Genomic DNA, 20,233 nt, shown 5'->3' with positions numbered 1-20,233 from the left:
TTAGAGATACCTCTGTCTTGCTGGGTAATTCCTTTAATCTATGGAGAGATGTTAGGCTTTTGCGTGTAGTTTTTTTCTTTCTCTCTTTTGGCCAGAATGGCCTCTAAGGAGCAGTCATTGCATGAATATTAATGAATTAAAAATTGAAAGGGCAGAAGGGTGAACATTTTAAGAAATTAGATTTCTCCTTGCACAGCAGAACTTTCTCTCTGTAAGATTTAATAATGATTGAAACATTAAGTCATGCACATATCTTCTCATATCGTCGTCCTGCATACACAAACTCTTGCAAGGGTGCCACAGTGTCACAGATATGCTCTGGTAGTTTAACATATGGGCTTGTATTCAAAGTTGCCAAGGATCATTCCCCAGGTAATTAGTGCGCATGGACTGTTGCATAAATTTGTGTTTAACATTCTTAATTAAACCAAAAGATCTCGTCACTTTTTCCTGGTGACTCCTCTTTTTTTATTTTTATTGATCATCTGAGCAGACTGTGTGAATGACAAGAAAAGATCCCCATGGTGAACAAGAGCATTGGTATTCAAACCCTCGAGGTTCAATAACCCACCTTAGAATCGGCCTCACGGCAGGCGTCAGCCTTAAGTTGACAGTATGAAGACAGATAGCATGCCATGTTTATTAACCGCTCTGTACGATTTGCCAACAGCGACGGGATGCCAAAACTGATTGCTCTGTGAAGACAGATGAACGTTGCAAAGCTTGACATGCCCCATTCTCTGCCCCTCAATCTTGAGCCGAGGCTTGGTAACTAGATGTTGTCCAGTTTTGCAGACTACTTTCTAGTATCCTGAGGAATGAAATGCACCTCCTCTGGTGCCCGCTGCAGGTGTCTTCATAACACCTGTGAGGTTTCAGCAGTCTCACTCTAGATGTTGTTCTTTGCCTGCGACAGGTAGGCGTATGAAATGAAAAGGTCACCCTCGTATGCATAATGTACTGAGCTGTTTCTAGTGACACGTCACTGTTGGAAAGTCATGTTTCTAAATAAACTGCAGTGCTATCAGTTTGTTCAATTGAATCTAAGGAGAAATTAACAAGGCTTATTAATGCTTTCAAAAATATCTTAAATTTAGTCTTTCATATCACATCCATAAATTTAGGTCACTTTTACTCTAAAATGGCATGTAGTTTTAGTCAATGAAATAACATTTTAAAATACAAGAATGCAAAATTAAATATTCAAGAATCCTATGTATTAATTTAAACTCGCCATTTGACTTGATTATTTGATTGTCACATTCTAGATTTTACTTTAAAAATGTTAATCACAATGTTTTTTTGTGCTTTTTTAAAATTAAAATGTGTCTATTAATTCACAAAATGATATTGTGAATTGGTTCATACAATTTTTTTTTTTAGCTCACATACAGCATTTAAAAACATGACCACCTGTAGTGGGAAATCTACTCACCTTCAGATAAAAGTTGATCTATTTTACGTATTTACAATATTTGGAGGGGACTTTAAAAAGTTGGTAAGCGTTAGCTTATTACATTTGTTGAAATTTTAGTTAAATAGTTTTCATGTTCTCTCTGTAAATTTTTGTATCAGGGGATACTTTGCCCTTTTAGGGGTTTAAAATAGACTGTGGTCTATAGATTTGATACTTTGTGGCTTGTTTTAGAAAATCAGTTCAATACTTTAGGCCCCTCCAATGAAGCTATGGGGTTCTCCAACGTAAACAAAAAAGTGAGTGTGAAATATGATACTCATGCATATACACACAAGTTTGCATGTGTTTTTTGTTGTGTTTTTTGTTAATTATGTTTCACACATCAGGCTTTTATGGCTCATTTATTCAATTCATTGCAAATCAATGATAATTGAGAGATGGGACAACAAATGTTCCCCAAACGCCTTTGTCATATTTAACATTAACATGATTTTTTGTTTTAAATGAATTTAAATAATAATGTATAAATAAAGTAAACCAGACCAGTAAATGTTCAATATACATTTACTTTATAAAAATCATGAAAGATGATCAGAGCAAAAAAGACTACTTGATAAGAATAAAAAGTGAACTTTAAATCAGAGGACAGATGGCATGAAGTAGATTGTGTACAACAGGTTTTTCAGCAAAGATTTGGTCACAGATAATTTATTGGCCCTAGAAATTCACGTATTAAATATTGTACAGTAGGATAATATATTCATAAATGGGCGTTATACTTGTTGGTCAACAGAATTTTACAAAGAATGTTTAGTTTAAGTTATGAGACAACATTTTAGCCAAATTTTTTAACTATTTGTTCTAACGCATTGCCAAACAAGCATTATTTTTTTCAATTAATTTATATCCCCAAAGGAGCAATTTATTCTGGGGGAATCATGAAATTGTATTATTTGTGTCCTAATAAGTTGGAAAATAGCTATAAATAAATTTTCTGATGTCTCTTTATGGTCTTGCACTTTATAGGGTTAAACGCTTTCCTCTGTAATTTTGTTGACAAAAAAAAACAGTACACTGACTCTACACTGTAGTAAACTCTACACTGTAACCCTGATTAGCTATCCAAATGGATTTTTGGTTTATCACTTAAAGATTTTGATGTGGTTATGATGTTACACTTAGACCTGGGAAAAATAAACAATGAGTCCGCACACCAGAAAATGCTCAAGTGAATTTAGACAAAAGTGAATTTTGTCTGATGAAGGGCTTGGGCCTGAAACGTTACACGTGGTGAGCAACTATTAAATTCACTTTAATAGCATTTTCTGGTGTGCGGACTCATTGTTTATTTTTTGCAACTACCTGTCTGCCCAGCACCCAGTTTTATTGTTTTGGATGTGCGTGCTGCACCTTTTGAACACTTAGACCTGGGGCCTGTACCATGAAGCCGGTTTAGGTGGCTAGCCAGGTATGTTTCAGTTTAGTTTGCACCAACCCTGGGTTTTAGGCACCATGAAAGTGGTTTGGGTTTTTGCAGTGTTCATCGCCATAGCAACTTGCGCTCCATGGCTAACCTGGTCCGGGGCAGGTTATGTTCCAGGCAAACCGTACTTGGACCAATCAACAAGTGACATGTCTGATGCGATAGTCACTCCACCTGTTTCTACTCCAAATTAAAGGTCACTACAAATTATTTTTAAAGACAAAATCGGCTGGCTTTTATTAATGCTTATTTATTTTTATAATTTACTTATAATTTATGCAATTATTATACCCTTAATCGATCACACATGCACAATTTTAGTTCATCAATTATTATTACACAGAGTTTAAATGAATACATATATAAAAGGTAATATAAATACGCTTTAGAATCAATAGATGAAGCTATAAAATGATTACATGTGAGCTTAAATGTTCAATTCTCTTTTTACCTTTATCAACTGTATAAACTAACTTCACAACTTTTACTTGCACTGACATACAGTAGCGAGGCTTTTTTTTTTTTGTCCTCTCTCTCGTAGACAGCTATTTTCTTCTTGCTGTGTAAATTTGTTTAAATTCTTATTTTAATACTTTTATTTAATAAGTGAATTGCGCTGTTTCTTTTGCGAGAAATGAATCGCAGTTTCACTCTTTCTCAACATGTGATTGTCTGTTCGCTACTGATGTCTAGAGGTCGACCGATAGTGGATTTTACCGATACCGATTGACCATGCATGCCGATAACCGATTATTCAACCGATATTTTTTTTAAATGGATACTGGATTAAAAACAAACACAACACTCCAAGTAAAACAGCGCTGAACTGAAATGTGCTAAATTAAATAAATATATAAAAATTAATATATTAAAATGAGAACTTCTACAGAAAATAATTTAAACATTAAAATATTACAGGTCAAATATGTGTGTTTTTTTAGCTATAACCTAGAACATTTGTAAATTTCATAGGTAACACTTTGCAAGTCCCATTTGCTAACAAGGATGTAATATAGCTGTCATGAACTATACATTATGCAATATACAGTTTTACTGCATGCATTATTATTTGAGCAATACAATTGTACCTTGATCGTTCGTTAGTTTATAGTACATTAACTAAGGTAATAACAGATCAAATTAAAATTAAAACTCAATTTAAAATGTATTACTAAATGTTGAAATTAACAAACAGTGAATAATACTTCTACAACACTTATTAACCTTAGTTAATGCTAAAAATGGAATTTTATTGTAAAGTGTTACCATTTCATATAAATCCAAAGAGTCATGCTTAAAGATGGCCATATTTAAATAACTGCAAAGGCCATAGCATTAAAATTACATAAATGTAGACATATATTACATGTATAGTCTCTCACTTTATTTGCTTCTCTTTTAGAACACTTGATGATTATCTAATCAAAATAACAATATATATATTGAAGTGATAAAAAAATAACTGAAATCGAATGCGTTTCTGATTTGTTTGTTTCTGTCGGCTGCATGAACATATTATCAATGTTGAGAAAGCAATCACGTCACTAGCTTTAAATATGCAACTTCGCCGGCTAATGAATGCATAAAAGTGACCAGCCAGATATAAACTCATGGAAATAGATGGTAACAATTGCGACATAAAACATTTGGGTCATGTCTGCGTGTGTTTTGTCACATTGCTTTAATCGCTTGAGGTAGCCGTTAATGTTATTCCTCTCAGACTCGATAGCAAACATACTGCTGTTAATTTTCTGCTAATGCAGCATCTAGTCAATAAATTAATTACTTTATAATGATATGGCAATATGTACTTTAGTGTTCTGTATGATCATACCGTTTCGCTGTCTGTGTTTTAAACGCGCATCTGAAGTGTCAGCGCTCTCTGTGCTGCGTGTTCTCTCCGTGCTGCGCGCAGCCTCGCGTGTTAACGTAAACAACTCAGCCAGTGATAGTTTGTTATTTAGAGGCCGCTCTCGCTCTGTATAATGCCAGCAGTCTCTTCTGAGCACTCTCGTGCTGTGTAATCACCGCGCACACTTCTCAGCCGCTCCAGCAACGGACACAACCCGGAAAAACTATCGTTGTGGATTTTTGCCGATAACGATAGTTCCACCAATCAACTATCGGTACCGATATATCGGCAAAACCGATGAATCGGTCGACCTCTACTGATGTCACACCTAAACTCAGGATCAAAGCCTGAGTTGACCGAGAAAGTTGATGATCAGCATCATGTACCAAGAAAGCCTGGTTGGATTGGTTTGGTTTTGTCAACTCGAAACTAATCCAGCAACCCTGAGTTTGTTCAACTACTCTCATGGTACAGGCCCCAGGTTTCACAGACAGGGCTTAGATTAAGTCTGGATTAGGCCTTGGTTGTAAGAACGAGCAGAATATATGCCGGTTTCTCCGGTAGTGTCCGGGACTACTGGTCAAACAACAATCTCATTGGCTGGCGCTCATCTATTACCATCCCTGTTTTGATTTCAGCATATCAGTTAGAGCGAACGCTGGCAACGTGATTTTAATATTCATGAACCCAGCAGCTCATCAATCCTTAGTGCGTTATATATTGTTATTAGTAGTAGAATTAGTAGTAGCAATATTATCTTTTAATAATAATTACTATTATCTATTACTATTATCTTTTTTTTTTTTTTTACAGAAACACTGAATGACCAACAATATCTTAAGTACCACCACCAGTCCTAAGTTCAGTTTAAATGACAAATATGCAATGTATTATGTACTAGCCAATGGCAATACTATTGCCAAGGTGTGCGTAGAGGGTTGTTACTAGTGTGCATCTTAAGACAAAACAATGGCCCTGACATATTTTAAGATATTCCAGTGCAAGTTGCTTTCGGTTAAAACAGCTCAAACATGCATTTTAGTCTGGAACTAGACTGAAGCCTTGCCTGTGAAACTGGGGGTTAGAATTGTTTCTTAAAATCGTATACAGTAAACTATATATGATGACTAAGAAACTAGTTTGGCCGGATTCAAGACAGGGTTTTGGCAGTTCCCTCCACTTGTATATTTCCTTGTTATGGGTATCTGACTGAGTTTAATTGATTTTGTCTGGTCTCCAGTCCAAGATGTGTGTTTGGATTCCAGGGAGGAGAAACTTTAAAATGTGGAAAGCAGTAAATGTTATGGAGGAATTTGCTGACGAGAATCCAGATTGATCCGTCCTACCTGGTAAGCGTTTTTGAGATTAATTGGAAGCTCATAATAAATGCTTCAAACATACACCACTCTTGAGTCCTTGAACCCTGTGGGTTGTTGAGTTTCCCAGTAGCTTTTCTCTCCTGCCTGCAAATGGCAGTCTTATTGCTTCTGGCCTGGTTGAAAAGGCTTGTTTTGATCAAATAGACATGGATTGGTACTGGGAGAAATGGCCTATAGTCACAGTATCTGGTTGGTGTTTCCTCCAAGATCTTGATGTAATTTGCCCTTCGATATATCCGATTGCTTTTCAAGAGCACCTCTCCAGGAGGTTCTAGGCATTAATTGGATTTCCTTTAATCGTGCACATTGTCTCTTGACTGTATTCAGCGAGTCAATGATGAGTGCGATGCAGATGTTTCACCTGTGGCACTAAGACATAATAGGCAAACGTGATGAAATCCAGAGAGGAGTAATTATAGCACGCTTGCATCACATTTGATTATGAAGACTGTGTGGGTGACTGTGGCAGGCCTTCTCTGTGCCGCATCACAGTGCTGTTTACAGCCCGACTCTGACTATTTCTGATCGTGTGGTGTTTTAGGGAAGAAAATGCTTTTCTGTTAAGTTGTGTAACTGCTTTTGTTACCAAGCTCTGTAGTATGAAGGTCACCTCTATTGACAAGTCAAAGAACAGTTATGTCAGTGTTATTAGGGGCCTTTTCTTAACCTGCGGATGTGAATTAGCTCTGACTCATTGCATTAGCTCTGCATGCACCTTGATATCTGGTATTGCTTCCCTCTGATGCTTAGATGTCAGACATTCTCATGAATAGGGCTGCATAAAGTTACTTCTGGTCAGAACAAGGATAATGAATGTCTTTGTTCGTCACACCCTAGATGGTAATGAACACGAATTCAGTTTGGCAGAACACTGTTTCCTTGGCAACCATGTGAGAGATAAATGGAGCGTTTTGTCATTTAAATCCTGCGTGTCCACATCTAGTGATGGTCCTCATTATTAACAATGTAGAAAGCAAATGTTATGGTTGATTCTTTCTTTTCTTTCTCGTACTTTTATAGCAGGTACATTAAAATGTGGATTAAAGTGGTAAAACTTTTTCTTTTCTGCATCTGTTGCCATGCATTGCATCATATTATAAACTACGGCTGTACATTTTTAAAAGTCCTTAGTTAACTAATGTACACATTCCTAGATCTCTTAGCTTTCCTTTAATATTTTTTTCCTTTTATTTGCTTTAACGTGTTGAGTGATAAATTGGTTGATACCTTGGTTACATTATGTATAGATGTCCAGTGTAGGGCTGGGTATCGGTACAAATGTCCCGATTCGATTCCGATTAACAAGATCTCGATTTGATTTGAGATTTTGATTCAGTTAATTCAATAATTAAATTTTCACTGGCCCCACCACAATAAAAAGTAATAAATTAATAAAATATTTGTTGTTTTTGACCCATGTATCCTTGTATTGTAATACATAAGGTTATAACGCCAACATTTTAGATACCAGTGAAATTTAACAGTTCTCAATTCCAATTTCTACTAGGTAAATAAGAGGATGACATCTAGTTGAGAATGACTAGTAATAAAATCAAGGTCACTCAGATATGTTCAATGTTTGCGAAAATACAGAAAAAAATATAGATTCGTGGCTTTTGAGAATCGATATCGAATTGATCACATAAAAAAAAAAAAAGATGAATCACTGCCCTAGTGCAGTGTAAAAAAAGTCTGCTTAATAGAGGTTGTGCATTTGACTTTCTTCATGCGTAGCTAGTAATTAGCACTACAACATTTGGTATCATCTTAACATCCAAGGGCAAAAGTGCTTCAGCTGAATCTAACAAAAAAATGCTTTTATTTTTCGCTAGCTGGTTCATTGAGCCGCATTGCGCCTCTCTCTATCATTTCCTTTTTGTTGACTACTTTGATCAGGGAGTGGATGAGGGATGACTACCCTTGGTGGCTAATGGAGCTTCGGCCCTTTGCTTTAATATAGTTCATTTTGAGAGACTTGTTTTGAAGAGAGGTGTCCATTCATCCTCTGTGGTCCCTGAGAGCTCAGAGCTCTAAGGAAATGATGCAGAGAGAAAATAAGACCCTTTTTTGTAGACTTAAAATCAGAGGGAGCGAATTAACGGTTGGAGCGACTGACGTGATAGGCTAATACTTTTAGAGGATTTCTTATTGTGTTTTCATCTGGTCTCGGAGTTGCCTTTTCATTTGTGTGTGTTCAATGACTTCATGCAGGTTTTAAACGAGCCTTCGTAATTGGGTACACGCCGTACAGTTCGAGCACAAAGTTGAGACGCACAATATTCTCTCACTTTCTTATGTTCATCTTAGTGTACTTAAATCCCGAGTTAATTCACTTCTGTTTTCATTTCCTCAGACGGGGACAGACCTCTGCCATGCAGGGCTGCAACCAAATTAAAAATGACCTTTGGAGTTAATAGCTTCTTTTCGCAGTGAGTGAAAAGCCTTAGAAAGCCGCTGCATCTGAAGCCTCTGTAAGAAGGCTTCAGAAATGGCTGTCCTCTATAAATCATGTTCAGCTTTAGCCATTCTGCCTCCCCCACTCCCCAACAACTTTTCTTTTTCTCTGGAAAAAAGGCATATAGGCACAGCATCTGTGAACCAGTGGTCAACAGCTGCCCGGAGGGAGTCGACCAATCGCTTCTCTCGTTTACATTATTCCTGCAGTAAAATCATTAAAAACAATTCTATCGTCTGGGTTATACGTTCTTGAGATTTACAAATGATTTAAAATCTATAAACTGTCAGGCAGAAATCATGGATGACACACAATATCATTGTTGTTGAAGTGGGTGGGTAGCTGAATGTATTTATAGAAAAAGCATTTAAAATGGCTACATAAAAGCTGATATTCACAGTGCCTGATGTATTAGACTCCCAAGGTTAGGTATACAGTAACAGTCGGGGTATTATTTATGTTTTTGGTCTGCTATATTCTGCACTGGAAATTGGTTTTCTTTCACCTTGCCCTGCAGTACTTGTGCATTGCACAGTATATAACACAGGCGTGTAGCTATTGTGGCTTATGCTTGCTGCCACCCTCACTCTTTTGAAACCTCCACAGAGGCTGCAGCTGCAGTTTTATTGAGGAAATCACTGGTTTCACTCATGGCTTTATAATAAACCTACATTTGTATTTATTTTATATTTTATATATTACAAAAAAAAATGTAAACTTTATTTTATTTGTGTATTTTGTTTTTGTTGCATTTTCTGTATGGCCACGATTCTTCCTCTTCTTGGCCAAAGCTCAGATTTTACAGAATTATTTTCTCACAATACTGTTTTGGATGAAAATCAGTAATGTGGGTTCAGAGTGACTAACTTTCATTTTCTTTTCATTTTATATTTGGAACAGTATTTCTAGAGCGTCTGAGACCTCAGTAATTTCCCACCGGTAGTGTCATGCATCAGCACCATTTTACGTTCTCTGCTTACTAAAGAATCTCAGAGGAAAAGAAAAGGAAAAACCTGTCCAGACATAGGCTATATATGCGGCACTTCACATGAGAGAAGTAATGGTCCCATAATTCTTCCGCAAAACCTACCTAACACTATTTAGATCATATTTAAATCAAGAATCAGTGGTCTAGATAATCGTTTTCAACCAATGTCAATCATCTCATGTTTATAATAGCATTTTTAAGCTGATTAAAACATTATTCTTTCCTGGGCTAGAGTGGAATCTCTGTTGTGTTGTTGCATTTGATACCAGTCATTCAGGCAGGTTGTTATCTCGGTTTAGAAGGGCAGGTGAGTGCAGGGTTATGATAATGTTAATGATATCAGAAGCCATTTACTTCAGAAGGGCACCTTGCCTGAAGCTTAGACCGAATACCCTGAGTGCACCGATCTTAAAAGGCTTTCAGCCATCTCTGTATCTAGCACGTTTGATACATGATAACGTTTCTACAATCCTTTGTGTAGAAGATATTTTAAAGGAACCAACAGTATACACAGGCAAGTATGACCGTATGTACCTAAAGAGCATATTAGACCAAAACATTTATAAATTGTAACATTTTTATTTAAAAATATACGTCTTAAGGAAAAAAAGATCTTTTCAGTTGGCCACATCTTTACCCACTATACAGATATGAAATAGTACATATTACAATACAAAAGGGAAAAGCGGGGTTTTGGGAAGAGGAGGGTGAAAAGCATTCATTTTTGCACAAAGAAGTTTTTGGGTTGTGATTTGAAGGGACTGTTTTGACCAGAGTGAGCAGCAGGACTTCAGCGTATGGAAATATTCCCCTTTCAAAAAAAGTTTACAGGAGTGCAAATGGATTCATGTTTAGAGGTTTTTGTGATTGCTTATAAGCTGATAGTTTAAACAGTTTGTCAGAATTTCAAAAGAAGGTCGTTCTTCCCCGTCACACGCCTAAACTATCAGATCAGGATATGAGGGTTTTTGTCTTTTTTGTAATGATGCTAATGTGCATGGCAGGTAATCTGTTTTCTTTAAACATGCAAGGATTTTTGAGGAACGCACAAAGCAAAGCTTGGCTAAATCCAAAACAAAGCAACACCATTGGTGGATGTTCTTGGCTCAGTAAATGTTAGCTGTAGTTTTAATCGTTTAGTCAGACAACATAAAAATAAAAATAAAATAAAAAACATTTTGGAATGCAGGAACCCAGCTACACCTCTGGATGCACAGAAAAGATCAGCTACACAGACCTGCATTCCTTTTCTATTTGTTTTTACCAACATAAAGTTGTCTTTTACAGGGTTGGAGTTAGAGAAAAGAAGTTTTGCAGTCATTTCTCATTCATGGTATTTTACAGCACCCTCTAGAGGACAACTTTAACCAGTCTCTTCGGCATGCTTTATTTCAGCATTGGATAGTTACTAGTTTTTTTTTCTACTGCCATTAGACCCTTAGTAACCAGAAAATCTTTGATATAGATGCCAATTTTCAGATTTGGAGCTTTACACCAAAACCTTCTGCCAGGATATGACTAAAGCAGTTTTCTCTTAAGCTATATAGCTTGATGACTAACTTTATTTCTGCATTGAGGCAATTATTGCAGATTGACTTGTGTGCCGTTCAGTGCTTTCCAGATCTTGCCCAGGGTGTTGTCATTCACTGTTTTGTCATGCAGTTCTTTTTTTCCTCTAATGGTTTATGTACCCTGATTCAGCCTCACTCGATGGCTCCTAAGATGCTCATTGACTTCAATTAGATGCTAACTGGTGTTTGTGCTTCCTTTACCCCCCTGTGCATCCCTGCCCCCAACTCTTGATTTCAACACAAAGAGCTAAGTTACTGCAGCAGCAGCTTCTTTAGTTTGATGCTAATGTCTGTCCTCTCAGTGCTGCATACAAATGTCTCCTGACCCAGCCTCCTGCTGTCTTCTGCATGCTCTCCTGAGAGCTGTGCTACGCTTTATTTCAGCTTTTCTCTCTGTTTTGGTTTCTTGTGTCCTTGGTATGAACCTCTGGATATTTCTTGCACAGACAAAAAAAAAGGCTTTTTTGTATATATGGACTAAAAGGATAAAGGCTATGAAGTAATAACTCTCTTATTTCCATGAAGGCAGCAGATCTCATGCACTAATTTTGTACTGGCCGAGGAGGCTGAAACATTCAGGGCAGAGTTTTTGGGTGACAGATCGTAAGATTTGTTTTCCCAGGGCTTAATTGACTCAATGTTGAAGCTGTCAGGTATGATTATGGTCTTTGCTGCATTCAAACAGTGTGACACAAAGCATGCACATTTATTTTTAGGAGACAATTGTCAGTATCCTCTGCATTCCTCCTTTCTTTTCCCTAACCTTCTCACTAGGAAGTTGTTCTTGCTGGTGTTTGCTTCATCTAGCTTTCTTTGATGGTCTCTACCATTAATTAATGATGCAGTGATTTAAGCAGCATTGTTCTGTCACAGTGAGGATGTCAGTGTTTTAAGCAATCTTATGTAAGAATATATGCACAATGAAAATTGAGCAATCGCTGCTGTTTAACATTTTAGTAAATCCCTGCTGAAGTTGTAATAGAGCTTTTTTGGACATTTTGTTAGAGCCATATTGGACGTTAACCTTTTCGCACAAAGTGCTAGGCTTTAAGATTTCAAGGAACTGGAAAGAGTTTATTGAATTTAACCAAATACAGAAACAAGAAGGCTGGTAAGTGTTCTCATTAGTTTGAATTTAAGACTCGAAAGTGAAAGGATCATTTCTGCCACACGAGAAAGCCAAGTAACGTGAGTGGATTGAATTCCCTGATCAAATCTAAATTTCATTGTGGCTCAGTTTGTAACCGTATTTGTTCTCAATTTAGAAAAGGTGAGTTAAAAATTATGCTTTGTATCCATCCGATTTGTGTATGTTTTGTTTCCTCTCCCCAAAAGTGAATATGTGAGCGAGATCTATAGTGTTGCTAATGTGCACAGTCTTTTTTTTATCCTTTTAAATTTGTACTGCTCAGCATATGTAACTATTTTCCCATGTAATACAATTTCACCATTTATCAGAAGATACGTCATTTTATAAACTGTTTTCTGGAGCACAGGGTTCCAGGCGGTTTGGCTATAGATTTCTCATCTCCTCTGTGCTGCAGAATACATAGTACACAAACTGGTGATGCAATGACGCATCCAACCTTCCTCTGCTGAGATTGATTGCCCCAGCTAGATATGAACCTTTGTATTACAAAAATAAACTTGTGGATTTCTCTATATTTCTTCTTTTCAAATTCATCCCAGGCATCTCAAGCTTTCATAGATTTCCAAAGCTAACAATTTCAAAGAAACTTTCTTCATACAAACTGAAAAGGGAACAAAAAATGTCCAAAAGCAAACCCTGTATCTTTTGAAATGGACGAATGGTTAAACCCATAAACTGCAAGAATAAATAGTTTATACTTCACACTCTTTGTAAGGCAGTTGCTGACATTTGCACTGCCCATAGCCATTGATGATCACAAGTGCACCCTCCTCGTGACCGGGATCGTACTCGTTATAGGGCACCTGTGTAGCCAGGTCCGCCATTGGCTGCCTCTGCTGGGTCCTCATCTGTCGCCGGTTCTGAATGGCCGAGCAATGGCGGATCCGCCTCAGAGTGGGAGGACAGCATTTTCGCGATATATACACTACAAAAATAATGAGAAAGAATGAAAACAACAGAGCCATGGTGCCAATAATGACCCTCTGGGTCAGCACCGTGTTGTCCAAAGCAGAGTAGTCCTCTGTAACATCTGCCCCCTCCACCATCATGGTAGTAGCAAGGGCAGTGCGTGGGGGTTGGGTGGTGGTGGTAGTAGTAGTGACAATCGTAAAGCTCCCAAAATCCTCTGCGTAGAAGTCTTGCGTAGGGGTCTGCATATTTCCAAACATGGAGCTTGTGATCTCTGGGAGCATGGCATCCGTACTGGTACTGGTCAGTATGACCGGGGCCGAGAAATTTTGGCAAAGTTGGAATCCGTAAACGGCATCCAGTATTTCCTCGCCCTGTGAGTACTCGGGACTGTGGCAGAGGATAGAATGTTCCCATCGACCCTTAAAGGTGCTCAGCCAAGTGGCCAAATTGCAGATCCGTTTGGTACATTCCCAAAGGTTGCTCGACAACCCGATCACAGTTAGGGACTTCCACATATCCATGGTTTGGGTATCGAGGCTGGTCAGTTTGTTGTTATCCAGCAGCAAGATCTTGAGGCTGGGCAAAGTCTCGAACACGTCGGGGGTGAGTACACGTATCTCGTTCCCAGTGAGATCCAGTTTCTCTAGAGTTGTCCATTTCCATTCCATGGTGCATGTTAAATTGTTGATCTTGTTCCATTGTATATAAAGGAACTGGAGGGCAACCAGACGAGGGAAGTGTGCCAAGTTAATCTTGGTCAAGTGATTGTGTTCCAAATGGAGCTCCCGGAGCTTAATTAACCCGGCAAAGCCGTTCCGGGCCAGGCTACGGAGCCGGTTGTTGCTCAGGCCAAGGTATTCCAGGCTCCGGCAGTCCCAGAAGGCCCGCACGGGCGTCGTGCGCAGGGAGTTTGACCGCAGGTGAAGGATCTGAAGTTTCCGGAGCCCGTGAAAGAGCTCAGGCTCCAGAGCCATCATCTGGTTGAAGGAGAGATCCAAGATCTGCAGGTTGATGAGGTGGATGAAGGTTGTGTTTGGCAGCTTGGTGATGCGGTTTGAGCTCAGGTTAAGGTCCTTGAGCTTGTACAGCCCCTGGAAGGCATCTTCATGAACTGTAGTTATTTGGTTGTGGTCCAGATGAAGCCAAGTAAGCTGGGTGAAGCCAAAGAACTGGTCTGAGCTGAGCTCGCTGATGCTGTTGTGTCTAAGCGAAAGTCCAAGGGCCCCTTTATCCACACCGTCGGGGGGCGCCAGGAGCCCCTGTGTGTCGCAGTAAAACTGCAGGTCTTCACATCGGCATTTCTGGGGGCAAGTTGTGCATGACACAGGAGGGAGGCACAGTAGCATGCTGATCACACAAAGTGCCGCTGGTGCTTGTCCCACCAATGGCCACCTTGAATGGAAACCTAGGTGGGTTTAAAGATAAGAAAATAAACTGGGGGGAGGGAAATCTAATCTCTGCAGTACACAAACATTTTTCTTGCACGCGCTCTCTGTATTTGTCAACAGCCAAAGCAATCTGCTTGTTGATCCAAGAATTTTAAATTAACATTTAAAATGAATGTTCAATGAATTGCACTAATAGTTATGCTTAAGTCATTTTAATGCAGAAATGATCCATCCATATCTTTGGATTGCAGTATTAAAATTTTATTTGCGGGTCCTTAGTTTTTTAATTATTTGTTCCCCAGGATGTTTTATCTCCCCCAACTGAATATGCCTTAATTTTCCATTTTAATTATTTGTTTTAGTTTTTTGCAGTAATTTAAATGGCTTGTAAGTCGGCTTTTTTCCCCTCTGCTGGAAAGGACCACTTATTAAATATTACAAGCATATGGGAAAGAAAAGGAAAGCAGCATTTTAAGTATATAGATGTTTCTAGAGACCCTGACAGCCACTGTCCCCCCTCCTATTCACTACATTGCCTATTCAGGTCCAGACTCTGTGAATAAAAGGGCTAACTTACCCATTCTTTTGTGTACATCGGAGGCTGCATTCAACTGTCTTTTTCCGCAGACTTTTGGAGCAGCCAGATGGAAGAGAAATCCAAAGGGAAAAAAACCTTTTGGGTAAATACAAGAGGAATCAAGCTCTTCAGAAATAAAGAAGTGCTGAGCCCCCCCAGTTGAACCAAATTCAGGAATTCCATGTCCTGGGATGCGGTTTTCTCTTTTTTGGGTCTCTCCTTTTTTCAGTCCTGCTATTCAATTCCCAGATTAAGAAAAGATAAGCATTATTTGCCTTCCAAGAATCCTTAAATTTAAAGTTGATGATTTGCATCCAAAGCAGCACCACTGAGCAGATCCCTCTGTCCCTCAGCTGCCTCTTTCCTTTTCCACCGCAATGATGTCAGCTCAATTGGTTAATTGAAGATCACGCATTCCTCTTTCAGTACCCAGTGTCCTTTATCCCTAACTTGTTGATGGCAGGCAGAGGCTGCATTTGCGACGGCGGTTCCGTGTGGCTCTGCTGTGTTGTGTGGAGTTCTCTGCACCGAGGATGGGAAATGCAGTGAGGGGAAAAGCAGAGGAGAGGAGCTGAGATGTTATTCTGTGCTTTTGTTGCAGCCACTCACTGCTACAGAGTGGTGGCAGGCTGGCGTCGATCATCAGTGCAGTTTCTCTCTCTCCCTCTCCCTCTCTCATGCGCGCTTTGGTTCGCTCCCTGGCTCGCTCACTTTCCGCCTTGCACACTTGCACAGTGCTTTGGCGTTTGATTCAACGCACCCTCCCCCTCCCTTACTTTTTTTCCTCTGGTTCGTCACAGTCAGAATATGATAACTGCAACGTGTTGCGGCAGTTCACAGCCGAAATGAACAATTACATTAAATCTCTTCGTCTCTTTCCTGTCTACTCAGGTTGTATATTTTGTATGTGTTTATATACATGTATGTGTGGTTTAGTGCTTTGTATTTGTTGGGTCTTTCACCTCTTTATAGCTGTAAATTAAAACAAGAGATTTCAAATTATTTAGTTTGTTTTTGGTTTTTACTTCAATTAGGTGTTGTTGAATGAATTTACAATATAATTAAGTTGGCTCAGGAAGCTGATATTTAATTTGATATACGATGACTTGCAATCAGATTGGCCCTTCCCTTCTCTCTCACTTTCGTTCGTTCAGGTCTTCTACACAAAACGCGTCACAAGCAAACCGACGTCACAGAGACCTTTTATACTCCTGTCGATCTGCAGTGGTGGGGACAGAATCTGAATGCTGGACTTAATAGAGCATTCATACTGCATAACCCCACTGGAGATTTCACTAAACATAAGATATGCACAACTTAGCTGTTGTCTGCATTTTTCCCAGCTCCTCTGTCATTTGGCTGATTTTTCTTCATGTGGGTTTGCTGAACTTAATGTAATGGAAATCAGACTGTTACTCCTTATGAAACAGAGCCTTGTTTGATGACAGCCTATTGAGCTTACTGGCTAAATGTGGATGAGAGTGGAAATGGATCTATATCGATATTTATATATCAGGGCTGTCAGTTAAACGCGTTATTAACGGCGATAATAACGTGATTATTATATTGCGAGATTAATGGTCTTTTTGGCCTAGCAAACTTTGTAGTTTTTTTCACATGTTTTTGCAACAGGATGCGGCATGCGCGGTGCTGCGCTATGAAACCTGTTCATTTCAATGGCTTGCACCGCGTGAGGACGTTTTGTTGCTTCGTTGACCAAAGTGCAAGCGCAGCGGCACGCACACCGCAGTCAAAATTTAAAATAGTTCAACTTTTGCCGCTGTGACGATTACCAGCATGGCCAATATAAACTTTTTGGCATCCAAAAAGTTTTGAAAACTGGCGTACCACTGTGCATTCTGCGTCCTGTTCTAGCTCCGGATCTAGCTAGACCGGAAACACACTTGTTGCGAGCGGAAACAGCTCTTATTTAACCAACTATTTGGCCGGCTCGCAAGCCTAAACGAGCCGGAAACAAAACAACAGGCTTGCGGTCTAGCTAGATCCGCTTGCTCTTTGGTCGACGAAGCAACAAAACGTCCTCGCGCGGCGCAAGCCATTGAAATGAATGGGTTTTATAGCGCAGCGCATGCCGCGTCCTGTTGCAAAAGCATGTGAAAAAAACTACAAAGTTTGTTTTGCTAGGCCAAAAAGACGTTAATCGCGCGATAAAAAAATGAGCGCCGTTAAAATGGGTTTGCGTTAACGCCGTTAATAACGCGTTTAACTGACAGCCCTAATATATATATATATATATCTATATATCATATAACCTCAGGGCATTTTGCATTTGCGACAGAAAATTACTGCATGCGAATAAACTTATCTAAGAGCACCAGTTCGACTGACCCAATCTGGCCCGATTCTATGGGGTGCACCCTCTGTTGAAACTAATAACAGCATATTGGCCAAACATATTTTGAAAAGCGCCAGTGCATATTTGTGTTTGCACTCTGGAGAGCGTGATGAGAAAATGTGTGTTTGAGCAATGTAGCCAATCACAGGCAAATCTGTTGGTTTCTTGAGACACAATGGCCAATCAGAGGCGTTTAGGTTAAAATCCACCCACCGCTCGAAACACTGGAGTTTGTTCAATGCTGAGTTATGCAGGCCTGCGAATCCTCTCATTATAACAAAGTACAGACACATTGAAAAAAAGAGATTCATTGTGCAGTGTAGACAACTTCATTGATTATAAGGAAAGTTTGTGAGAGCGCGATGAACTAAGACGAGTGACAGCTTTTTAATGATTATAAAGGGAGTGTGCAAATGTAATATTGATTTTATACAATTCAATAAACATGAAGTTAATATTAAGCGACTTACATTTTAGCAACAGTATTGTCAGATGTTGCTCTATTTCGTCAACGAAAATAGTTCCAAACAAAATCACAGCTGAACCGCTGCGCATCTCAGAGCAAACACAAGTGTTTAGTTTATGAATGAATATGTTTTCAAATTAATCTAGTGAGTCAATGATTCAATGACCCATTCATAAAGACAGTCGCTTGCTTTGTTCCTGAATGAATCAGCTGTTTGAACGAATCGATTGAATGAATGATTCCATGACATAGACGGTGACTTGCTGCGCCCTACTGGCGGTTTTAGTTTAATTTGTAAAGTATTATTTCAGTTATTTAAACCATTTAATATTTATATATACAAAACCTTCTATTTAAAACATTCATATCATAACATTATCATGAATTTAATGCATTCATGCCACTTCTGAGCATCATTAAACAGTCTGTAAATATGCCTAAATTTTTTGTTCTCCTCTGCAAAGATGAATTGTTGATACTGATTTCATTTGATTGGTAACTTATTCTTCCTGATTATGCTTATTATTCTAACTCAATTTATAAATGTATGTATTTGACATAAAATGACACATTAATAAGGTTATTAAAGAGTGCTTCGTTGATATCTTTTTATATTCTTTATATTTTTCAACCTGTTCCGATTTTTCTGTTCTCTATGACGTTTTTTGAACTATTACGTCACGGTATTTGCAGCGGAACTGCCAAATAAGGACATCGACTTCCGGCCCACCACTTCGAGCAATCCGCCATTTTTATTTCTCGCTGCAATTTTGTAGTCCAAGCTAAAGGATGCAGAACTTACGAGAGGGTAAGTTAAAATGTTCGGTTGTTGGATGTAGTAACCCACACGCTTCATTACACCGTCTAATGTAGATGAACTGCCGTGCTTGTGTTGTGACAGGGCGCATGTTTAACTGAAAGAACGAGCAGAGAGAGAGACCCGGTCGCGCGCGTGCACTCTCTTCGGAGCCAGGCGAAAGTGTAAACAAGACTTCACCGTCTCCAAACTAGGCGCTGTCTTGCTCTCTCCCTCGCACATATTAATCAAAATAAATCGACACGGTGGTAAAAGGTCGGAAGACCAAAGTTTCATGTGTAAATACAGTAACACACCATTGCGATACATCCATATGAAGACGTTGTTCTGCAGGTTCGTCGTCTTCATTTTCATCTCGCTCCGACTCTGGCTAGAACATGTAAGGCTGGCTGGACAAGTCTTCCGTTGTTGACATTTTGTTAATAACGTGGGAATAAAACGTTTCTGTGCCGGTAGATAATCATATCTCTGCTATCCAACTACAAAAACGGCCGAACGGGGTGGAGTTGAACCGAGTGTCACCGCTACAACCTGGAGAGGGGGCGGGGTATGAAGTGTCTCAATTGTATTTAAAAAGACCGCACCAAAACGAGTTGCTCTCAGACGCACATCAGAAAAGGGGTAGAAAAGGGGCCTGTGGAGCTATAATAATGAGGAATTCAGACCCAAGCATTGCAGTTCCGCTTTATATAGACTACAAATGTATGATTTATATGTAAAAAGGAACGATTTAAAAGCATGATATGTACCCTTTAAATTCTTGACTGTGCTCCTAATTTTTTTAATTTAGATAATAGATACTTGTATAATAAATACTTGTTTAATGACATATTTTTGTGAATGAAGGCCAGTATCACTACTATTAATTTCCCCAAATTTTAAACATTAATTATAGCCATTCAACATTACAGTGTAATTGAAAGCTATCAATTTTTTAACTTTTACTTAAACAATCCTCACATAAACCCATCGTGAATGTCATATTTACCTGTGCCCTTCCTACCTGTCTAACAGGTAGGACATATAGCTTACAGAAATTGAATAGTTATCAAACAGTCTGCACTGCATAAATTATAAAATAAATAGACTAATCCTTATTAAAGCTACAAAAGTTCTTTAGTCAAGAGCAGCGAGTAATTTTCTGTTACCTTTGTTCTTTGATTAACTTTACTGACAGACAGAATTAGTGGCTGCTGTCACTTTAAGACCAGCTGCTGCTGACAGACGCAGATCTCACACGCGCCTCATTTTCTCACAACTCTACATTCATTTAAGACTTTATTTAACTCATTTAAGACAGCTCTTATGAGGTTATACTCGACAAAAATGACATTTTGGCTTAATTGTGTGTTGTTCGTTCAAGCTCAAAAGAGAACTCTATCCTGGCGCTCGGCCTCTTTTTGTCTTGTCACGCTTGAATGG

At 38.8% G+C, this 20,233-nt stretch overlaps 2 protein-coding genes across 2 annotated transcripts in view; one reads left to right on the top strand and one right to left on the bottom strand.

The window, feature by feature from the left end:
- Positions 1–20,233, top strand: part of ctnna1 (catenin (cadherin-associated protein), alpha 1) — a 150,120-nt gene that overhangs the window by 61,249 nt on the left and 68,638 nt on the right. The gene's annotated exons all lie outside the window — the stretch shown is intronic.
- On the bottom strand, positions 10,999–15,867 carry lrrtm2 (leucine rich repeat transmembrane neuronal 2). The gene is made up of 2 exons (XM_056262400.1): positions 15,173–15,867; positions 10,999–14,612 (listed from the first exon to the last, which is right to left on the bottom strand). Exons 1-2 carry the CDS (start codon positions 15,174–15,176, stop codon positions 12,988–12,990), a joined length of 1,629 nt encoding a protein of 542 aa, XP_056118375.1. The 5' UTR covers positions 15,177–15,867; the 3' UTR covers positions 10,999–12,987.

This window comes from Rhinichthys klamathensis, unplaced genomic scaffold, assembly GCF_029890125.1.
Source record: "Rhinichthys klamathensis goyatoka isolate OS25496 unplaced genomic scaffold, OSU_Roscu_1.1 h1tg000192l_1, whole genome shotgun sequence".
NCBI classification, from domain to species: domain Eukaryota; kingdom Metazoa; phylum Chordata; class Actinopteri; order Cypriniformes; family Leuciscidae; genus Rhinichthys; species Rhinichthys klamathensis.
This window is presented reverse-complemented; position numbering and strand designations above follow the sequence as displayed.